The sequence below is a fragment of the Fusarium keratoplasticum genome, chromosome 11 (assembly GCF_025433545.1).
Source record: "Fusarium keratoplasticum isolate Fu6.1 chromosome 11, whole genome shotgun sequence".
Lineage (NCBI taxonomy): Eukaryota > Fungi > Ascomycota > Sordariomycetes > Hypocreales > Nectriaceae > Fusarium > Fusarium keratoplasticum.
In genome coordinates, this window is record NC_070539.1 from 641,877 (window position 1) to 662,738 (window position 20,862).

At 51.6% G+C, this 20,862-nt stretch overlaps 7 protein-coding genes across 7 annotated transcripts; 4 read left to right on the forward strand and 3 right to left on the reverse strand.

Moving 5' to 3' along the window:
- Positions 1 to 741: 741 nt before the first annotated feature.
- NCS57_01300300 (uncharacterized protein) lies at positions 742 to 1,910 on the forward strand (the record flags this gene model as incomplete). Its single annotated transcript, XM_053062656.1, has 5 exons — positions 742 to 1,012; positions 1,070 to 1,139; positions 1,194 to 1,502; positions 1,561 to 1,677; positions 1,730 to 1,910. The coding sequence occupies 5 exons, from the start codon at positions 742 to 744 to the stop codon at positions 1,908 to 1,910; spliced, it is 948 nt and encodes a 315-aa protein (XP_052907551.1).
- A 984-nt stretch (positions 1,911 to 2,894) lies between these two features.
- Positions 2,895 to 6,274, reverse strand: NCS57_01300400 (uncharacterized protein; the record flags this gene model as incomplete). The annotated part of the gene is made up of 7 exons (XM_053062657.1): positions 6,075 to 6,274; positions 5,324 to 6,019; positions 4,989 to 5,272; positions 4,259 to 4,936; positions 3,860 to 3,934; positions 3,120 to 3,809; positions 2,895 to 3,067 (listed from the first exon to the last, which is right to left on the reverse strand). The coding sequence occupies exons 1-7, from the start codon at positions 6,254 to 6,256 to the stop codon at positions 2,895 to 2,897; spliced, it is 2,778 nt and encodes a 925-aa protein (XP_052907552.1). The 5' UTR covers positions 6,257 to 6,274.
- A 312-nt stretch (positions 6,275 to 6,586) lies between these two features.
- Positions 6,587 to 8,835, forward strand: NCS57_01300500 (Fungal-trans domain-containing protein; the record flags this gene model as incomplete). The annotated part of the gene is made up of 2 exons (XM_053062658.1): positions 6,587 to 7,144; positions 7,198 to 8,835. 2 exons carry the CDS (start codon positions 6,587 to 6,589, stop codon positions 8,833 to 8,835), a joined length of 2,196 nt encoding a protein of 731 aa, XP_052907553.1.
- Positions 8,836 to 9,294: 459 nt separating this feature from the next.
- On the forward strand, positions 9,295 to 10,566 carry NCS57_01300600 (FAD-binding-3 domain-containing protein; the record flags this gene model as incomplete). The annotated part of the gene is made up of 1 exon (XM_053062659.1): positions 9,295 to 10,566. The coding sequence occupies one exon, from the start codon at positions 9,295 to 9,297 to the stop codon at positions 10,564 to 10,566; it is 1,272 nt and encodes a 423-aa protein (XP_052907554.1).
- Positions 10,567 to 10,896: 330 nt separating this feature from the next.
- NCS57_01300700 (uncharacterized protein) lies at positions 10,897 to 12,594 on the reverse strand (the record flags this gene model as incomplete). Its single annotated transcript, XM_053062660.1, has 1 exon — positions 10,897 to 12,594. The coding sequence occupies one exon, from the start codon at positions 12,592 to 12,594 to the stop codon at positions 10,897 to 10,899; it is 1,698 nt and encodes a 565-aa protein (XP_052907555.1).
- A 2,829-nt stretch (positions 12,595 to 15,423) lies between these two features.
- NCS57_01300800 (uncharacterized protein) lies at positions 15,424 to 16,694 on the reverse strand (the record flags this gene model as incomplete). Its single annotated transcript, XM_053062661.1, has 2 exons — positions 16,176 to 16,694; positions 15,424 to 16,116 (listed from the first exon to the last, which is right to left on the reverse strand). The coding sequence occupies exons 1-2, from the start codon at positions 16,638 to 16,640 to the stop codon at positions 15,424 to 15,426; spliced, it is 1,158 nt and encodes a 385-aa protein (XP_052907556.1). The 5' UTR covers positions 16,641 to 16,694.
- A 918-nt stretch (positions 16,695 to 17,612) lies between these two features.
- NCS57_01300900 (PAP2-3 domain-containing protein) lies at positions 17,613 to 18,947 on the forward strand (the record flags this gene model as incomplete). Its single annotated transcript, XM_053062662.1, has 3 exons — positions 17,613 to 17,687; positions 17,755 to 18,329; positions 18,383 to 18,947. The coding sequence occupies 3 exons, from the start codon at positions 17,613 to 17,615 to the stop codon at positions 18,945 to 18,947; spliced, it is 1,215 nt and encodes a 404-aa protein (XP_052907557.1).
- Positions 18,948 to 20,862: the final 1,915 nt, after the last annotated feature.

The following is a 20,862-nucleotide window of genomic DNA, read 5'->3' on the forward strand; positions in this document are numbered from 1 at the left end:
AAGCTGGTAATGGCCTCGCTCTAACTGACGGCATCGACATTGTCAATTCAACCGATGAGAAGACCTCCAAGCATGGAGAGCCCGCGATAAGGACACAGCACAGAAATAATGAGGAAATGTCTGACTGTCAACGTGACCAAGCGACTTCGGGGGCACCGTGGGGGTGGATCTTTTCATTTGTCGAGACTCGCCAAAGAGACCATCACAAGACACCAAAGTGGGCCACTGATTGCCATGTCGATATCTCGCTTACCGGTTCCCCTTTTTCCCAGGCGGCCTGGCCACAACAGAAAAGCCCAAACTCAATACATACTGTATGGGGCACTATCGACGATCACTTGGCCAACTTACCGCCATTCCATGTCCAATCGGCTCTGTCGGACAAACATGGCCGTATTTTCCCATCCCGCGAGGAACCTGGGATTGGGCACCTCTCTTCGTCAGCATCATGAAAGTGTCTTGGAAACTTGAACTCTTACACTGGGTCAGCGGTCAGTGCTGAGGGCTTGTGACTGCCACTAGTGTGGCGTGGGTGTTTGGAACAGACCCGAGTCGTGCCTTTGAAAGACATCGTAACACGTTGAGAGACACGCGTCAGGGCTCGAGAAGTTGCATGCTTTTGCAGGTGGGTGGGAGGTGGGTGGCGATAGGTATAAGGCGGTTTCTGCCCCCTCTGCCTCCAAGAGTATTGTGCTCAATTCCATCCTCAATTCCACTCTACTGTTGATCAATTGATACACAATGGTTCCTCCTCCGCTCCCAATTCCTGAAAGAACCCTTTCTTTTTCTCGCACGGACCCAGACGTCCAGGTCGAATATCCACCACACCATGAGCTCCCATCTAGCAAGCCGGTGGTCGGACAGGGAGGGCAGTTCTCCAAGCCGACATTGGCGTCCCTCTCTCTTGAAGGCAAAGTGATCGTGATCACAGGAGGTGCAAGAGGGCTGGGTCTGGTCATGGGCCAAGGCTGCGTCTACTCTGGAGCTGATCTTGCGATTGTCGACTTGAACAGTGAGCTTCGCGCCCAAGAGAGTTGTTGTCGGTCACAGGGTTCCTAACGGCATTCAGAGGATGAAGCAGAGTCCCAGGTCGATGAACTGATTGACGCTTTCAGAAAGGAGAACCCGGGATGCGAAAGGTCAGCCTTTTCACGACTGTTTCATGGCGTATTTTCCTAACTCATCGAAACCAGACTACCCCGAGTTACGGCGCACTACGCAGATGTCTCAAAGCCGGAGTCTGTGGACAAGTGTATTCGCGAGATTCTCAACACCTACCAAAAGATTGATGGTCTCGTAACCTCAGCCGGATTCACAGAAAACTTTGACGCCATAAACTATCCAATTGACCGAATGCGCAAGCTTTGGGGTGTCAACGTGGACGGTACCTATCTCTTCGCCGTGGCTGTCGCCAAGCATCTTATGGAGCGAAAGGCTCCTGGAAGCATTGTTTTCATTGGTAGCATGTCAGGGGCGATCGTGAACGTCCCTCAACCACAGGCGTAAGTGCCAGGGCAATGATCTGACTATTTCTCACCAACTAATCGTGATAAAATACAGCCCTTACAACGCAGCGAAAGCTGCGGTCAGGCATCTTGCTGCGTCATTGGCCGTTGAATGGGCTCACGCTGGAATCCGCGTGAACTGCATCTCTCCTGGCTATATGCTAACAGCTTTGTAAGTCTCTCACTATGTAAATCTTGGCCTGGTTGGTTCTGACAAAAAGTAGGACAAAAAAGATCCTGGCCGATAACCCCGATCTTAAGAAGACTTGGGTGTCTCTCATTCCGCAGGGTAGGATGGGTCAGCCTGAAGATCTGATGGGCCCCGTCACCTTCTTGTTGTCAGACGCAGCTTCGTATGTCACTGGCGCAGACCTTCGAGTCGACGGAGGATACACCATCACATAAGATGGGCGACTGAAGTGGTATTGTATTGGTCAAAAGTAGAATTTGTGTAGCACAGCCAAAGTAAATGCAAGAAAAAATGAGTCCAGCTTTCTCATATGACATCGTATATGAATGTTCGTCTCTTAAGTAGAGTGTATTGTGTAGAAACTGCAGCTTCAAAATATGGAGCAGTAGCAGACAGCCCCGATAATGATAGGACCATATACGAGTATTGCCTTCATTTTGCCTTTGTCGAGCGCTGAAGGCCTCAGCGACAGAGGCATCTTTGTAGCTAACAGACAGCAAGAGCCCAGAAGAGACTCACCTGATTCGTGAAACATACAGAAGCCTGAATGTCTCTGCAAATGTTGCCACTGCTGAGGTTCTTATTTGTTGTAAGTAGTCTTGAAACCCTATCCGCATTTGACAAGGCACATGCACAATCAACATGTTTCACTGGCCCAGAGCCTAAACTGCAAGCGGCATTCCGATAGTCAGATGTGGCCATCCCGACCCCGGCGCTTGGCCATCGTAGACTGCGTCTGGTATTTCTAGCGAAGTATGGCGCAGTGAGAGGTTGGGTATTGCCCAGATTAGTTATCGAACTCCTGTCTAGGAGGAACAACGGAAGATTGATATCAGATCTCGTATCAATTTGTCGCTACCATTGAAGCATGACCTTACATTGCCCAAATTCCTGTCAAGCTTTTGTTTCACACCCCAAGCTTCTCCCTCCTTTAACCATGTTACTCTGCTGAAAATGTAACAAATGACATAATAGCACCAGCTTCAGTGTGACTCGCGAAATGGTCTATTGAAAAGAATGGTGGGCGGATGTGTTTTTTTTTTTTTCATTACCTGCAATGATGACAAGAAGCCATCAACCACAAGAGTAAAAAACACAGTCATAATACATAGCAGTATAAAAACCCAATACCGTGTGGGTTGATGTGTCCCATTACACAAAAAATCAATACATACGATGCAGTCGTGTTCGAGTAATCCCTAAACAGCCAGGCGAACCTTCAACTTGTCACCTCGAACAATTTCATCTTGCTTGGCCATCAGCTCCGGCAGATCCCAAGTAAGGTTGACATATCGTCCTGCCAGCCACGATCGCCTTTGAGACGTGAGGAAAACTAACGAATCCGCACTGAGCTCCGGGGTTTCGACAAAGACTACAAAGCAAAGTTAGAAACGATAGGCAAGCGAAAGGCCTTGGAGTCCTACCTGGTCGGTACAAAGGAGGCAGATCGTCAACACTGCCCATTGTTGTTGGGACGTTTCCGGGATGGATGCTGTAGGCCACAATCCCATCATTCTCATGCTCGGCACAGATGAACTCTGTTAGTCGTAAGACGGCCAGCTTTGATATCTGGTAAGCACTAATGGTGGGAGTCACACAATGAGCCCCAACACTGCAGACGTTGACGATAGTCTTGGACTCGCCCTTGAGGAGCAGAGGAAGCAAGGCCCGCACTACAAGATACGGACCAAAAACGTTCACCGTGAGCACCTTCATCCACTCGGTAGGGTCAGATTCCAGAATTGGCTGCATCGAGAGAATGGCGGCATTGTTGATCACGATGTCTAGATGTCCGAACGCCTGCTTGACCTGATTTGCCAATGCTTCAACGCTCTCTGGGTTGCTGCAATCAGCCTGGATGGCCAGGATTTCGGGCTCTGAGTGCCCAACCTTGAGGGATGTTGCTTTGATTGCTTCAATGGTGGTTGACATGTCTGATCTGGCAACGATGACAAAACGAGAGGCTCCAGCCTTTGCAAAGGATATGCCCATGGCTTGGCCAAGGCCCCTTGATGCTCCAGTGATTAAGACTGTCTTTCCACGGAGATCCGATTTAGTCGGATCTATGGCTGGGTAAGTGTCACAGTGTACGACAGAAGTCATATCGTAGTCAGCTGTGTTAGTTAGAGCGTTATCGACACATAGGTAGAGTTTGGTGACATACCAGGGCCCTCCAAGGGGTTTGGTGTACCACGGGGAGGAGGCATGTTGAGTCGGTTGATGATGTTTACGCTTCGCACTTGTGTTTTTGTGTTATTGTGAATGTCGGGTCCTGGTTGTTATGTGAAACAATCTCTAGCATCAGGAGTACTTATATCCCCCAGATCGTATAGATTTATAAGCGCCGACGGCCTCGTTGTCGACTCGAAGGCCGACGGAAATTCCGTTTCTAAGACAGGTGCAGATACGTGATCATCAGTGGGTCATTACAAGTCACCCAGGTTAGGTACGTCTTTCTCTGGGTGCTCACATTTGCATTGCTACACCTCAGAAAGTATTTGTACTTCATTCTACAGTATCTACCGTTTAATCTAAGTTGGAAATGCTAGCTCATCCAACGCACTGCTCCAAACGACATCCCCAAACACATCTGGTGCAATATCTGCGTGCGTCTGAAGGCTCTGTGGCATGGAAGCACTCAGGTCATACGTCACACCTTCTGTGCTCGATGCCCCCAACTGCATATTACTCCCGGCCTCGTATATTATGGACCTTGGTACCTCATGGAGGCCAGAGGATTTCTCTCCTAAATATTCTTCGTACGTGGCCACCACAGCACCCACCATGCCCGAAAACATTGTCACCAAATCCATTTGAGCGTCTGCGGAAGATATCAAGGCCGTCAGCCCTTGAAACTTTTGCTGCAGCTCCTTCCCAAGGGATGATAAATGAATCACCCTCTCGACAGCCAGAGAATCACCAGCCGGGATGACGATGTTAGTTGCATGGTCGTCTCTCAAGGCATTGCCTCCGCTCTGTGGCTCCAGCAGGAAACTTGCCGAGTTGGAAAGACAAGACAGGGCTCGACAGATCTTGGCATATGTGTAAAAGGTGAGATACCAGACTTCTTGCTCTGGGCACTTGATCACTTTGTCGATGAGTGATTTACAAGAGAGTGACAATTTCCGGAACATATTATGCCTTTGGCCAAGTGAAGTTGGAGAGCTATCCCAGAAATCGTGATGAAGCGAAGTCTCCGAAATTAACGTCTCAAGGAGGTGAAACTCCAATTGTAATGCGACTAAAAAGGGGTAAATATGAGATTATTGCCAAAGAGAGTCTGCTCCACGTACGGTTTTGTTGGAGTTCCGGTAACAATGACCTCTTCAAGCCATTCAACTCACGGCTGAAGGCTTGCACGGTCACGGTGCTCACGAACTCATCACGGATCTCCGTGTGGTCCAAATCATCATATGCAAATATATCGCATATGCGGCGGGATAGCTCATTAGTCTGAACAAAGTACGATATCAGATGGTCAGTCGGATACTCCAGGCTGGTAGCAAGGAATTGGCGAGCCTGTTCAATGTATCTTGTATGTGGCATTGCGCAGCGAGTTCTAAACTTGGTAGCAATCCTGACTAATTAGTCCCGGGCTGGACAAGCAGGTAAGGCGATGAGTTCTCACCAAGATGCTGTGCAAAATGTTCCGAGCAGCGCTCGTAGTTGATCAGTCGTGCGCGGAGACCTTCTGCAAGACTCTGTCTCGTCTGGGCCGAGGTCAACCTTCCGTTTTCCATTGTCTGGGTTTTGATCCAGGCCGAGATTATGAACAAGTGCCACACACAACTGTGCGAGCTGGACAATTTGTTGTGTCTCTGGTAGAAAGTGGTATTGATACCAGGCCAGATAGACAAGGAGACCTTGTAAGAGCTCCAGGCTACTCTCTGACTCCAAGAGCACCCTTCTGTGTGCCTGGATACGAACTTCCTCGCCGAGTTGTCTCTGCAGTGAACAGTCCTTAAAGAGCATGGACGCCATGATACAGAGAAACAAGAAGGGCGTGTTCGATCTGAGCGAGTTGATATCTGCTTCCGCGTTGGGAAGAACGAAAGGGAAATGGTAAATAGCTTCAGTACGGTACTTGTCAAACAGGGTCTGGGCCAGGTCCAGAGTGACAAGGTTCCGATCTATCACATCACGGGGTGCCAGGTGTATTATGCCGTGCTGCGGAGCCAATGGAAAAGCGGAGCTAGTGATATCCGCAAGGCCGGATAATCCTTGAGGTTGAAGCTGCGAGAGGATTACACTCGATGAGCTGTGCAGTTGGTTATTAAGCAGAGACAACAAGAACTCGATTCTTTGCTCCAGTAACTTGACACGACTAAAGCTTCATCAGCATTCCTTAGAAATGGAGACACTGTGAGGAGAAAGCTCACGATGTGCCAGATGGGCTCTTTCTCTTATTCAGAACGTTTTGATATACACATCTCTTTCCGAGGCGCGTGCACCGCTCACACTCAGTGGGAGAAATTGGGAGACATTTCGACTTGCCAGCGGTGCAATTGACACATGCCCTCCGTCTCAGGCCGACAGTCGTCGGGGCTTGGTTGGCAGACATTTCGATGTTGGAGAAAAATGGTAGATGCTGGTGTGGTGAGATTCCTCTGAGAGTCTTGCTCCTTGCCACCCACCCAAGCAATGATTGCTACGTCATCGCACCAGGGGTCGGAAGTTCCGTCGGCCAGATTACTCCCGAAAGCTGACGGGGTTAACAAAGGCGGGTCCGGACGGCCTTAAGCGGGCTTTTGCTCCCTTGTCCGCTTATGTCCTCTTACGGCCGTTCTTGGCATTCCTCATCCGTCCACCAATCTCCCATAGCTACCTGGGGTACTTTGAGCGTGCTGCTCTGGCTCAAACGATACGGGACTGTTCCCTTAGAACCGTACTCATGGAGCGAATTTCCCGTCGACGGAGGCGACCGGCCCTTTCGTGCATTGAGTGCCGCCGCCGCAAGATCAGGTGCGACAGAGGACAGCCTTGTCAGCATTGCGTCTCGGCCAAGCTGCAGTGCGCATACAGATTCTACCGCGAGCCTAGAGAGCACACCACGATCGCACAGCAGCCGTTGAGTCCATCAACAGAAGGACCTTCACCTGTATCACTGTTTCCGCAGAGGACTACTCCTACACGACAAGTCGATGACGCCTTGAGCCTTCAAGTTACATCTGTCCCAGCAACAGAGCAGCTTGGTAGTTCACGGCTCAGTGCCAATGGCAAGAATGGTGAGAACACACCCGCCAGCTCACATGATGAGGAGGCGCGTATCCACGATCTTCTACTCCGTGTCCAGAGACTTGAGGATTCTTCAGCAGCGAACCCTCTACGTGGTCTATCCGAGACTGGCCGGACCATTCTTGCTCGACAATCTGGCTTGCAAAATTCTCAAGTTATCTTGAACAAGACACGGATCTTGAGGTGGAGCCATTGGATGGGCACGGCACCAGAAGTATGATGCGCATTCCCTGCTCATGCACTGCGACTGTTGCTGACAAGTACAAGTTTGAACCCATCTACACCTGCTTCAGCGCAGCCACCAATAATGATCAAGCAGCTCTAGTTCAAGATCCATTTCTACAAGCTGAGATCGCACACGTTGGCCAACTTCTTCAGAAATGCAAAGATGCGGCAACGGTTATCAAAACGCGGCGGTTAGGCCTACCGCATCCCGAGCCTACTCTACCTCCCCTCGCCCGTGAAGTGGCTGATGCGATGGTATCCCGTTACTTGCACACGTTTGAGATAACATACCGTGTGTTTCACATTCCCAGTTTTTGGGTCGAGTATCAGAGATACTGGAGCGATCCGGAAACCTCTCCTTTCAGCCTCCGTCTCAAAATGCTTCTTGTCATCGGTATCGGATCCAGCATTTACGAACGCGATGATGTACCTTCTGGGCTTCGCGATACGGTCTGCCAATGGATCCACGACGCCCAAGCTTGGCTGGCTGGCCCGTTAAAGAAAGATCGCCTCGACTTGTCCGGACTGCAAATCTACTGCCTCACCATCCTGGCCCGCCAAATATTCTCCATTGGTGTTGATTTAGCATGGATATCGGTGGGCTCCCTCATACATCGAGCCATGCAGGTTGGGCTTCATCGTGACCCCAAACATCTTCCTCCAATGTCACTCCTCCAAGCTGAGCTACGGAGAAGACTATGGGCTACCATACTAGAAATGGCCGTACAGTCATCTTTGGACACGGCGATGCCGCCGAGGATATCCTTTGATGAGTTCGATACAGAAGCGCCATCGAATATCAACGATGACGAACTGGACGAGACATCAACAGCAATACACCCTCACCCAAAGACTACTTACACGCAAATGTCTATGCAGCTGATACTCCTTGATTCTTTACCGACCCGGCTCCGGATTCTTCAGCTTCTCAGCGGCCTCCATTCGGAACTCTCCTATGTAGACGCGCTGGCACTAAGCTCCAAGGTTTCCGATGCTTGTCGGGCCTATAACCGCTTCCTGAAAGACAACGAGCATTCTAAATCTCTATTCCATCGGAACCTGCTTGAATACCTTATTCGCCGGTTCATGATTCCCTTGCACTGTCCTTTCGCCAGCCAAGCGCACGTCAACCCGCTCTTTCACTTCTCGCTCAAGGTCAGCTTGGATACTTCAATGGCAATCATATCTCCTCAGCCGGATGATAGCTTTGCTCGTCTCATGTCTATCAACTCTGGCTTGTTCCGAGAGGGCCTTCGGTATGCTTTCACGACCATCACCTTTGAACTCATCCAGCAGACTGAGTCGCAGCGGATCGAGGGTACACTAGGACGCAGCTCACAGCACCGCGACTCATTAAAACAAGCTGTGCGGGGAATGATGGACCTATCACTGGAACGCATTCGTCAGGGGGAAACAAACATAAAAAGCCACATGTTTCTTAACATGATCTTGGCCTTGGTCGAGGCTAAGGAGGCAGATGTTCCCCATGAACTCAGGGTTGCCCAAAGTGCAAGAGAAAGCCTGGAGCTATGCTTTGGTCTTCTACAATCACAAGTCGGAACGCCTTCAGACTTTACATCTGGTCAGATGGGCTTTGCATCCACGGGTCTTGATGAGCAAGGAGGATCGATGCTGGACTTTGACCTGGACTTCTTTTTATCGGATACGGATTTCTCTTGATAAATCGATATCAATGTACCATAACTCCCGGCTTCTGAGTAGAATTTGTAATTATAATAACACCGTCTTGCCAATCTCGACCCTGGACCTTAATCGTTTCCTCGCTAACTAGCCTCTCCCGCAGTCAAGTGCTCAACGAACCATATGCTTTATTTGCGATCTGTTCTCAAATTACAAGTTCAAAAGCGACATGAATAGGGGCAAAGCCTAGAGTCTACGCCTAGGCGTTTCCCAGTAACATCATGACTGGCCGTTTCGGCCGTAAGCGGCCTCCGGACGTAGGCGGTCCATGGGGGATCCCTATTTAACCCAATATCTGCGCACATTACATCTTGGCACTCAAAAAGCTGCATCTCAATCCCTGTCTTTCATTGAATCTCCCGGTACTTGCCCCTGTTACAGCTGTCGTCCTCTCATTCGGCACACCCACTCAGTACTCACTCCCCTTGCCCATTAAAAATGTCTCGAATCAAAGTCCTCATCAGTGGTGCAGGCATCGCTGGCAACGCTCTGGCTTTTTGGCTCTCAAAACTTGGTCATGATGTCACCGTCGTCGAGCGATTTGCCAACCTGCGCACGAACGGTCTCCAGCTGGATCTCCGAGGTCACGGTGTGCAAGTCCTGAAGGGTATGGGCCTTGAGCAGGCATTCCGAGCCAAGCAGGCGCCTGAGGAAGGCATGCAAGTTGTCGATGGCTCTGGGAGACGTCGGGCATTCTTCCCTGCGAATAGAACGGGCAAGGGTTTGCAGGCCTTTACGACAGACTACGAGATCATGAGGGGTGACCTGGTCCGACTCATCCACGACGCCAGCAAGGATCGAGTCAAGTACATCTTCAGCAACTCAGTTAAGAGTATCGAGAATGGATATGATTCGGTTCAAGTCCATTTTGCAGATGGCAAAGCGGATCGATACGACCTCCTGGTTGGCGCTGATGGTCAGGGATCACGCACTCGCAGAATAGTGCTTGGATCCAAGACCAATGATGGATTTTACCCTCTAAAAGGCGACTTCGTGGGATACTTCACATCCCCACGGCCCATAAAGGAGGGGGAAGGGTATATCGCCACAATGTACATTGCGCCCGGTAGACGGGGCATCATGACCCGGCGGCACCGTCCTGACGCCATTCAGGTATACCTTTCTTGTACGACAGACTCAAAGCGGCTCAACGAAGCACACCAGGGAGATGTTCTAGAAGAAAAGGCGGCATTGACAGAAATCTTCCAAGGCGCTGGCTGGCAGACAGAGGAGCTGCTAGAGGCTCTACAGAAGTCTGATGACTTTTACTGCCAGCGTATGGGCCTTGTAAAGCTGGAGTCTTGGTTCCAGGAACGGGCAGTACTGGTAGGGGATGCTGCCTACTGCCCGTCAGCAAACACTGGAATGGGTACAACCTCAAGCATCGTGGGAGCCTACGTCCTGGCCGGTGAGATCGGGAGGCACGTCGGGGGCTCCATGTCCATGGGAGAAGACGTCAAAGCTGGTCTCACTGCGGCGCTGAAGGCTTATCAGGACAAGTTTCAGCCCTTCATGAGCCAGGTCCAAGAGGGAGTCCTTGAGGATACTAATGACTTTTGGAAACCATCCTCCCCTTTCGGCATTGAGCTGATGAACTACGCTCTTGGGGCTGCATCTCTCCTCAAGTTGGACTTGCTGAGCAAATGGATTCTCAGAGAAGATATTAAGGGGTGGGATCTCCCAGAGTATAAGGAAATACTGCAAAATTAGATCGGAGTGTAGTTCGTGTATAATAGTCAGTCAATTTGTATACTACTTGTTATTTACGTCTGCACCAAGTTGCACACATTTCATCCATTGCGATTCAGCCAGCCATCAAGAGTGAGTTCCTTCAGACCATTGTATCGATAAAGAAGTCTACAAGCGCCAAGCAACGCAATCATTGTTCGCTCTACTGCCAAAGAGATAAGACATCTGGTCTAGCCGAGTATTACTACACAAAGACAAACATGCTCATAAGCCCTCATCGCAACTCTCATCTGGAGCTCAAATCAGCCCTTCACCAAATTCTGTCATCCACACTTGCTCGCCCTCTTGATCTCAGCCTCTAGCTGCACCTCTGTTTCGAGGAGCCCCATGCTTCTGCCGAGGCCGATCAGGGACAGTCACCAAGCCCTTGACACCTCTCAAACCCATCTTGCCAGCTGTCGTCTTTGCGATCGGGGGAGTATCGGGAGATCCAAGCCCCTCCCTAGCGTAGACGTTGGCTTGTCTCACCAACTCAACCTTGTCCCATTTGAGGTTCTTGAGGTAATTGTTGTAGTAACCAAGCCACGCTTGGTAGATCCGTGCTTTGTCGTCCTCCTCCATCTTCTCGGCAATACTCAGCACTTCCCCTGCCAGGGACAGGTCAGGCTCTCGGGGGCTCAGGGTGATTTCCTTGAGAGACCATTTAGGGAACCAGGCCTCTGCAGCCGAAACGATCAGAACGCCTCGACCATCAGCGTCGGCGCGTGCTGTTCGTCCAAGGCGATGGATGTAGCTTTGTTTGTCAGCAGGAAGACCGACCTGTATCACGGTAGTGACGCCCGGGAAATCCATTCCACGAGCAACGACGTCTGTAGCCACGAGGATGGAGCTGCTAGAGTCGCGGTATTCGTTTGTGATTTTGGTACGCTTGTTCTGCGACATCCGGCTGTGCAAGACGGATACTGGAGGCAGTCCTGGAAGGGCAGAGAGAATTTGGCCATAGAAGTCGGCGAGGGCAGCAGTTGGGGCAAACAGGATGGCTTTGAAAGTTCCATCTTGAGCGGCCTCCTGACGAACGCAGCCTGCCATAGCGGCCGCGACGGCTCCAAAGGTCGGGACCTCAACAAGGAACTGGGGAACGCGCTCGTGAGTGTTGACTTCGCCGGCCGGGATGGTCGAGATGAACTTGTAACCAGGAGCCAGAACAAGGCCAGCTACCTGCTGAACATGAGGAGCAATGGTCGCGGAGAAGAGCATGCCTTGGCGGTTTGTATCCTTCTTGTCGGGAAGACGGTTGACAATCTCCCTGAGATCCTTCATGAAGCCCATGTCGAGCAGCCGATCAGCTTCATCGAGCACGAGGCTGTTGACGTTTCTCAGCGAATAGACGATTTCTTCGTTGGACATGTGATCCAAGAGACGGCCAGGAGTGGCAATGAGGATGTCGCAACCACTGAGGATCTGTTTCTCTTCGCGGTCCTTGTTCGTGCCACCGATGGCGATCTGGACGCGATAGCGCGGCAGTCTCTGTAGCAGCTTGGTCGCTTCAGTGGAAATCTGCATGGCCAGTTCTCGGGTAGGGGAGATGACGAGGAGTGAAATGCCGGCGTCAACAGGTCGATTCTCTGTGAGCATGGTCTGGAGAGCTGGGAGCAGAAAGGCCATGGTTTTGCCCGTTCCTGTCTTGGCCTGGACGAGGCAGTCGCTTCGGTTTGGGGGCAAGAGCTCGTCCACGGTAGCGGCCTGAACTGGTGTCATGAATTCAAAGCCCATATCTTCTGTGATGGTCCGGATGACCAAAGGGTGCACCTGGTTCTGTTCCAGCAGTCCATCGAAGCGACGGGTGCCGAGCGGGACGGGTTGCTGGGGTTGGGGCTGAGACGGTTCAGCGACAGGAGCAATCTTCTTCGCCTGATGCTGTGAGCCTCCTGCAGAGGCAGAGGGTGATGGTCCCGCAGGGGGGTTGCCTTGGCCACGGTTGGATGAGCCGTGGCGAGGCCCTCGCCGATTTCCGCGCCGACGGCCGGCGCCATTCTTGTGGCCATCCATCGGGTTTTGGGATCCTTTGATAGGCGTATATCCTTATATAAAGACGGTATAAAGGAGTGCGACAGTCTCCAGTGTTGTTGTTGAAGAGCGATCAAAGGTTTATATCTGCCTTTCGTGGTTGTTGATGTTCCTGGATGCCTGAGAATCGGATTTTTTTCTTTGATGAGATAGATTGCGCTAGGCTTGGTTCAGCAGTAGATTCTAGGCCACACAGGGCTTAGATCGACCCCACAGTCAAGGCACCCTGGTCCTTCTTAATGCAGGGAGAAATGCGGATCAAAGGGCGGCAGCTTGATGATGAAAAAAAGAGAAGACAAAGATCTCGTGTCAATATGAGAAGAGGGCGGAGCGACGCTTGCACATTCTTTGTTGCGATCATTTCAGTGATGAATGTCATCGCCCTGTGTCGGGCAAAGGTCGGGCTGGCTGCTGACTGTTGTGCTGCACGGACCAGCTCTAGTACCCAGGTTGTCACGCACGTGCTGTGCCATGTGATTGTCCATCTCGTGTCGTGCACGACTTGGTGACCTGCTACCACTCCGTAAATTCTGATGTGATTTAATATCAATAGGAGATACCAAATACCCAGGCTGAAAATTAACCTTTTGAATAGCTTAATATTCCATATGGCATGCGGAGTTCACCCTTGCATCAAGAAGCCACCTCTGGTAAGCTACCTACCCTACGGCTTCTTTATTTCTCTTAGGGAAAGGTAATGCACCTGCATGATTGTTGGTGGTGACTAGAATCTATAATTAAGACTCCGCAGCTGCTTTTTATAGCATAAGTGCTAGTTGAAAGAAACTGTCATATTTAGGTATACGTCACGGTCTGGAGGAACATGGCAAAGATAGCTGCGTGCAGAGGACACATGAATCCTTCCTGTTAGGAGAAGACAGTATACGTGGCGAACTCAAGTGTTTAGGGTAGACTTCTCTATACTCGCCAATTCCGGCACAGGGCATTAGACTGAAGGCATTAAACACGGGAAAGGCTTTCGTCTATCTGCCAAGATTAGGACCAGGGGACTATGTAGTTGGCCATCTCTAAGCCGGGGGATTGATGACATATATGGTTGAGTAGTAAGGTTAGCTCTTCGTTATATCTGTGTCCTTTTTATACGGGATACTGTTCCGCTTTTGATCATTGGCTGTCTTACTGTCAAGACATGTGTACAATCGTATGATGGTCATGAAATCGACAAGGATTTTGCTCTCGAGTTCAATGCAATGCTGACTGACAACACACTCAAGAATGTGCATGGGGCAGGATATCAGGAAAGCAATGCGTTTATTCCATTGCGAAACCTTTGGATTCATTGAAGAGTGCAAAATTGACCACCCTGAGGTCTGGTTTTGCTGCACCTGTCGTCGCCCCAACGCTTTGTTCTGAGCGCCATGGGCCACCTAGCCTTGTGACGAGTTGGTTGATAAAGCTTCATAGGCAATATATAGTACTATACAAGATGTCACATTGCTTTAGTGATAAATTTAAATAGTCTTTAGTTATTTTTGGTGTATGTCACTGCAACGAAACTGGCTTGAGAACACGAGCCCCCTGGGAGGAGTGCTTGCTGGACGTCCAAGCACATAAGCCCTAGAGTGATCTAGTACCTGTCAGCTGCCCTTGCGGTATCAAGCATATATCTCTTCTACGAAAAATTTAGTTTTCCGATACCTTGGCAGATGGCGTAGAGAAACCTTAAAGACCTGTCACGCTGTGATGCGGAAGCTGCTGGTGGCTAGGAATACTGTACAAGGAGCTACGTGTTGACTGTTATGAAACAAGACCTCGTTTATTTGAGCAGTCGATTTAATTTTGAACTAACATTGAAGAGACGGGTTCATCCCCTAATGGGAACAAACGCGCGTTACTGCGTGAGGCAATCGGTCTGACAGCCAAGCTCAGAAGACGACTGATGCTATTTGATGACAGACATCACGCCAAAGTTGGATCCAAATGTTCCAAGTGCACACCACTCTGTATTGAAAGATATCCTAAATGACATGATCTTGGTCTTGGGCGCACTTGGCCATCCATGAAAGGGGCCTGCGCAAGGACTACTCTGGCACCAAAGCCTTAGAAAGCACCATCCTGGCAGGTGAGGCAACGAGCCACAACATGAGGGCACATGAGATGCATACGCTCAGCTAGAATCCAGCCGGGGCTTAGATTACGGCGGCGCTAGATTTGGGGCTTACTAAAACTGCTAACAGGCATGGCTGCATCAGCAGGATTTGTGACCGAAAGGCATATGAGAGACGCAGGGGTACTCGGACGTTCTGTCAGTCCATCTTGGCCCCAGTCAGAAGTTAGACCGACGTCTCAGCTCGGTGCCAGGACGTCCGCGGACACCGTGAACGAGCGCTCGGATAGGCCTCGCAAGTAGTGGAGCGTATCTTCGGTTTGACTGTGGGGGTCCGAGGCTCGACGAGCAGATACTTATCCGCGTATTCAAAGATCGGTGCCGAGGCTGTGCAAGGGTTTTGTGTGCGAGCCCCGTAGTATCGCCATTTTTGGTGGTCTCACAAATACGCCTTGCCGTATCGTCTCGGACCTGAACGTGGTTGAAGTCTCTGACCCGAGCGGTGTTACCGGATCGTCCATAGCAATTCGAAGCCCTGCAGGAGATCTTGTAGACAGTTGCCGGGCCTTGAACCCGCAGTCGATGCCCAGTGTCATTCCCAGTGGTGTTTCAATTGGCACATAAGTGGTAGGTAGGCTTTTGGTAGGTAAAGGCACATTCATGGCGGCTTCGTTATTGAATAAACTAAAGATGACAACATCTTCCTAATTAGATATTATTTCCAAATCACTAAATCCCCTTCCTTATGTCAACTTGACGTTCTTCATCTCATCGGTGACAGACACGAGTTTGGTGACGCCCTTGGTGGCCTGTAGCAAAAGGTAGTTGATGACGTTGAGCCCCAGGACCAGCCCGATGGCGCCCAAGCTGAACCAGACCCATGGGCGATCTCCAACCCACATGAGGGTCTTGGTGTCTCCATGGTGCCAAGAGCAGCCTTCCAGGTCGGTGATGTACGGCTCCAGCTCAGTTGCATTGATGACTTGGATTGCTGGGGTGGGCAGCGATGGCTGGTCGAGCAGCCAGTTCTTGATGATCATACTCAAGAAGAAGGGTCCGGAGCCAATCATGATGGCGGCATGAGGGAGCAGCTTGGCCCAGGGGCGGGTGATGTCGTTGTAGTAGAGGAGCTTGGAGATGGTGGCTAACAAAACAGGGTGGCCGGCAGACGAGATCATCAGGTCGTTGGAGACACCAGTTGGAGTCGTCGACTTGAACACAGCGTGGTGCGTCTCGCCATCAGCTTCGAGCTGCTCGAAAGGAATTGTGTGGTTGCAGTTGGTGTCCATGTCGAGATAAATGCCTCCATAGTGGTAGAGGACAAAGTAACGAATGGCATCGGCGCGCTGGATGGGGAATGTGTACTCGTCCCAGGTATCCAAGAACCATGAGTATTCGGCCTCGATGAAGTCGCGAGCAATCTCGTCGGTCCAGAGCTGCGAACAAGTTAGCACCAAAACAATCTGGGTGTTGCCGGTCGGTCGAGCGGGCGAACCTTGTACTCGAAATCCTTATAAGCCTCCTTGCAGGTCTGCTGCGAGTGAATCCATTTCTCAGGGATCACATCAGTAGCGATGGTCTGGTGGAAGATGCGAGGTATCGTCTGGGGAGGCTGAGTCGGCTTGGGCGCAGCCGAGGGGGCAGCATCGAGGGGGAAGGTGAGGCGGGCGCCAAACAACTCCTCATTGCGGACGAGGAGAGTGATGAGGGGTTCGAAGAGGAGGACGACGAGGCTGACGATGATAATGTCGGTGAGCAGCAGGAGAGCGGCGTACTTTCTCGGTCTGGGCAGTCGCAAAACCTTTCTCGGCCAGGCCGACCAGCGAGAGACAGATCCTCCCACAGATTTTCCCCAGTCGAGGCGCTCTTCGTCGTAGGAATCGTCGGCGTCAACATTGGCGATGAGGGGTGCGGCTGAAGGGCTGGCCGACCGGCCTCGGTTTGGTGAAGTGGCTGTCATCCCAGGCAGTTGAATAGGCGACGGCTCATTGGGCGACACACAGATACAGAGAGGGAGAGAGAAAAGAAAAGATGAAATGGAAGGGAGGGACGGACAGTCGGAACTTGGCAGAGGTGCGCGCGCGTGCGATGGTAATAAGCTTAAATGAGAGAGGGACGCACGCAGTGTTGGGCCCCTTAATTGCGCAGCCCACCCAGTGTGAGAAGGCGAAGAGAGTTGGGAGGGTGAAAAATCTCTTGCGGGCTGTGTCTGGGCGCAGTAGGTACCTAGCAGGCTGGCGCATGCAGTGGCTACAGGAGGCAAGAAACTGCGAAAAAAGCCTGCGAAAAGCCTGCAGCAAACAGCCCGCCTCGAATAGCACAGCGCTGTGCTGGTGCACCACCCCGACGGACGGATTAGCGTCCAGTGAGACCACGCGTCAAGGACTCAGGGGCACCGCGCGTTCTGTTGCATTGTACAGTAGCGGCTGGATTGGCCAATCTGCACTGAGGCCTCGGCAACTGCTGACTGGGGAAGAGGGTGTGGGCAAGTTGAGTCTCGACGAGGCCCAATGATAGCGACGTCGAGGGGGCATCCTACGTCAGACAGAATCTCTGACCGGCCAGTGATTGGCGATGTCCTTCATTTCAGGGGCTGACAGGTCCACCTCGAGATGCGAATCAATCTCTTGTAATGACGCATCGCTTCACCACGTAATGAGAATCGCGTGTCACAGCCCCCAAACCAGGCTAGAGCTGGTCTCTTGTCTTATCACCGGGGGGGCCCGCTAAGCCCCCCTAGCAAGCGACCGACGGGAGTGTCAAATCTGTTTGTTGCTTGGGTGCCGGCCGATTCTTTTCTCTTTTCTTCCTCCGACCCGACTTGCATCCTTTTTAGTCGGTTGTTGGTTGAAGCTATTCGTCTGGTCTATCTTTTTTTTTTCTTTCTCTCCTTCGCATAGTCTAGACCGAATAACTCAACACAACGCAAAGCATGGCGGAAAAGGCACCAGAACAGCCCGATGTTGGCCAGCCACAGTTTGCCTACCACGCCGTGGTGGAGCCTTTCGTACGTGTTTGTTTGGGCTTTACTTCGCGGCTCAATTGCTAACAGGGCACGTGTGCGTGCTGTGTAGATGATTGTCGGCATCATGGTTGCGTCTTGCTACTTCAATCGACTTCGGGGCTACTCAATCTCACCCTCAAACCAAGACGAGGGCCTCCTCGGCAACGCAAAGCTCGAGCCGCGTGACCAAGATGACCTCTTTGACGACTCGGATAGCTTCGATGAGGCTTCGCCCTCGCTGACGCCCGCAGCGGCCACGACGACCGAGACGCATCCTCCCAAGAAGCGATCATGCTGCGGCACCATCGTCCATACGCCCAATTCCTCGCGATACGCCAACTACCCCCACAGCCGCTTCATACAAAAGTTTCCCTTCTTGGTTGAGATGTTCTACTGGGCCATCAACCTGCTCTTCTACGTCAGTATCAAGGGTATCAGCGGCCTCATCTTTTCCACTGATGGAGTGTGGAAGATGGCTGAGGGCCACGGTATTGCTATTCTGAACTTTGAGCAAAATGGTCCCTTTAGCTTCTTGTTCCCGATGCGCGAGGTTGCTGTGCAAACCTTCTTCAGAGAAGGCCACCAAACCATGTTGACGATCCTGAATCGGGCCTACTCCCTCATCCATATTCCCGTCACTGTTAGGTACGTGGTAGCTGTGTCTCTCTGCTGAGAGAAGCCATTCTAACGCTCGATAGCTTCCTCGCCTGGTACTACTATGCCGCGCCGACCCACGCCCAGTTCGCCGCCGCCCGTCGCATGATGAGCCTTACCAATATTGTCAGCTTCTGCGTCTTTACAACATATCCTTGCATGCCTCCTCGTCTGCTGCCCGAGGAGTACGGCTTCTTCGATACGGTCCGTCACGAGGACGCCGAGTCCATCTACGCTACCAACCAGTTCTTCAACCAGCTGGCGGCGTTCCCCTCGCTACACTTTGGCTACTCGTTCTGCATCGGCACCGTTCTCATGTACCACTCTGGCATTTTCCGCCGCCGCCTCGCTCCCCGCGAGAAGCGCATGTCCAAGGCCTGGCAGATCTTCTTTGCCGTTCTGAGCATCGTGTATCCGTTGTTTGTCCTGACAATCATTGTGGCAACAGCTAACCACTACTATCTTGATGCGCTGGCCGCCACGGGCGTTGTGGCCATTTCTTGGCTTTGCAACCGCTATCTTCTGTATCTGCTTCCCTTGGAGGATGTCTTCCTCTGGTGCGTCAGGCTGGAGAAGCCTGTTCCTACCACTGGCAACCGCCGAGGATAGCGGGTTTCGATTCGGACACGGCCTCCCTCACGAATATAGTTGGAGATACCTGTATCGAGGTATTTTATTTAATGTATAATGATGTATTACATCTACGGAGTACTGTTTTTAGACGGTGGAAATGGCCCAGACAAGACCGATACCCGGGTACAAGGACAGGATAACTGGAGCGCAAGTCGGAGCATAAAAAGCTTGACTGCGCTTGTTCAGACCAACGAATCATGCCCTTATGGAAGTCAATAGAATACACGCGAGCCAGTGGCCGCCTACGCCTGGCTGGACCTCAAAGTCTCACTGTGACAGTTGTGAAAGCCCAAGCCAAGCTGCAAGCCATGGCATCAGGTGGGCTGTGCTGGTCACTCGGTGACCTTGGATGGCAGCCCTGGTGTCGCATTGCACAACCCCCTCCACCACATGATCTTCTCTTCAGCGCCTGATACGCACTGATTGAGCATTGAGCATGAAGCATGGCGCCTCACGCCCCGAGCCGACATGGTGCATCAATCAGAGCTTGTTAAATTACACCGGCGTGACCTGCCCGTGCCCGGCCGGAACCCCCGGAGTCTTGAAACTGTCCGACGGCGTTTGCTTCAAGTGCCGCGGGAACGGCGGAAATTGTGGTTCTTCTGGTGGATATTTATTTTGTTGCTGGGTTCATGGAGCCACTGTCGATCCATGAAACTAATCTCGATACTGGACTGAACCAAGAAGCTGTGGCTAGGCTGGCTGGCTGGGAGGGAGGGTTACAGTTTGTGGGAGCATGCAGTACCATAACGTCCAAAGGCATCGACCATACTCTATGCGGAACAAGGGAGAAGCGCCAGGGCTGCAGATACAACCCAGGAAGACGCTGAAGGTTCGAGTCTAGTATTGACCGCCATCGTGGTCGGTGCATACTGTATTATCGCACTCGGCTGTCAGCAAAACTCACTCCTTCAGGGTCCAAAATTAACCAATGAATCAGTTCCCGTTCCCGCGGCGTCTGGTGCGTCGGACTCGGGAAACTGGTTGAGCCCGCATCCCGCCGGGAGTCGGTGAATAAATCCCCCCAAAATCTTACGTGCTGGTAGTTGGGGCCCTAAGCAGCTCCTGAGACCGCGACACTCATATCCGATGAAGAGTCTTAACATGTGTCCATGCTGGAGATGTCGCTGCGAGACGTCTTTCAAGGCGGACAAAGTCTTCCGTTAGTTCAAGATTCAGCAGGAAATCAAGCACAAAATGACGCGACCCCACTGCAGGGAAAAGCAGCCAAGATCAGCCCTAGCCTCTACCTTCCAAGAGGGACAAGGATCTTCAAGCTGCCAAGGAACTGGGCACTGTCGATGAGATGACGAGCCACTCGCCATCCAAACCGAGAGAACGAAAACTCTCGGAAGCTGTTGCGAGCTCGGCACACAACTTCAAAGCAGCCACTGTTACTGTAGCTCAACCCCGTGTCAACGGAAGAGATAGTTGCCGGGGGAATGATTGGGATAGAGGGGTAACCAAAAGCTTGACGCGCGGCATGTGGGAGTGACAGGGCCCCTGGTAAGTGTGGCATCGGGAACACCAGGCTAAATTGGCGCTTCTTTAGGGCCATTCGGGATTGCTTGGCGGGAAGTTCCATGCCGAAGTGAGGCTCTGTACAAGCGCTCCTGTCGAAGTCGATAGAGACAGAACCGTGGTCGTCGTAGTTTTATGCTCGCAGGTGGCTGTGACTGGCACAGGCATACGCGTACTTCGACAGTGGTTTTCAATTGTTGTTAGGTGCAACACCTGTTGAAGGCGCAGTTCTGGGCTGACGCGGCGATGACGCTAGAAGCAGAGGCTGCATGCTGAAGTCTACAGGTGTGGATTTGGGAGACACGATGTCGCTACTGTCGTCAAAGACATTTCGAAGCTGAAATGAGCGAGACAACTGGGAGATGCTACC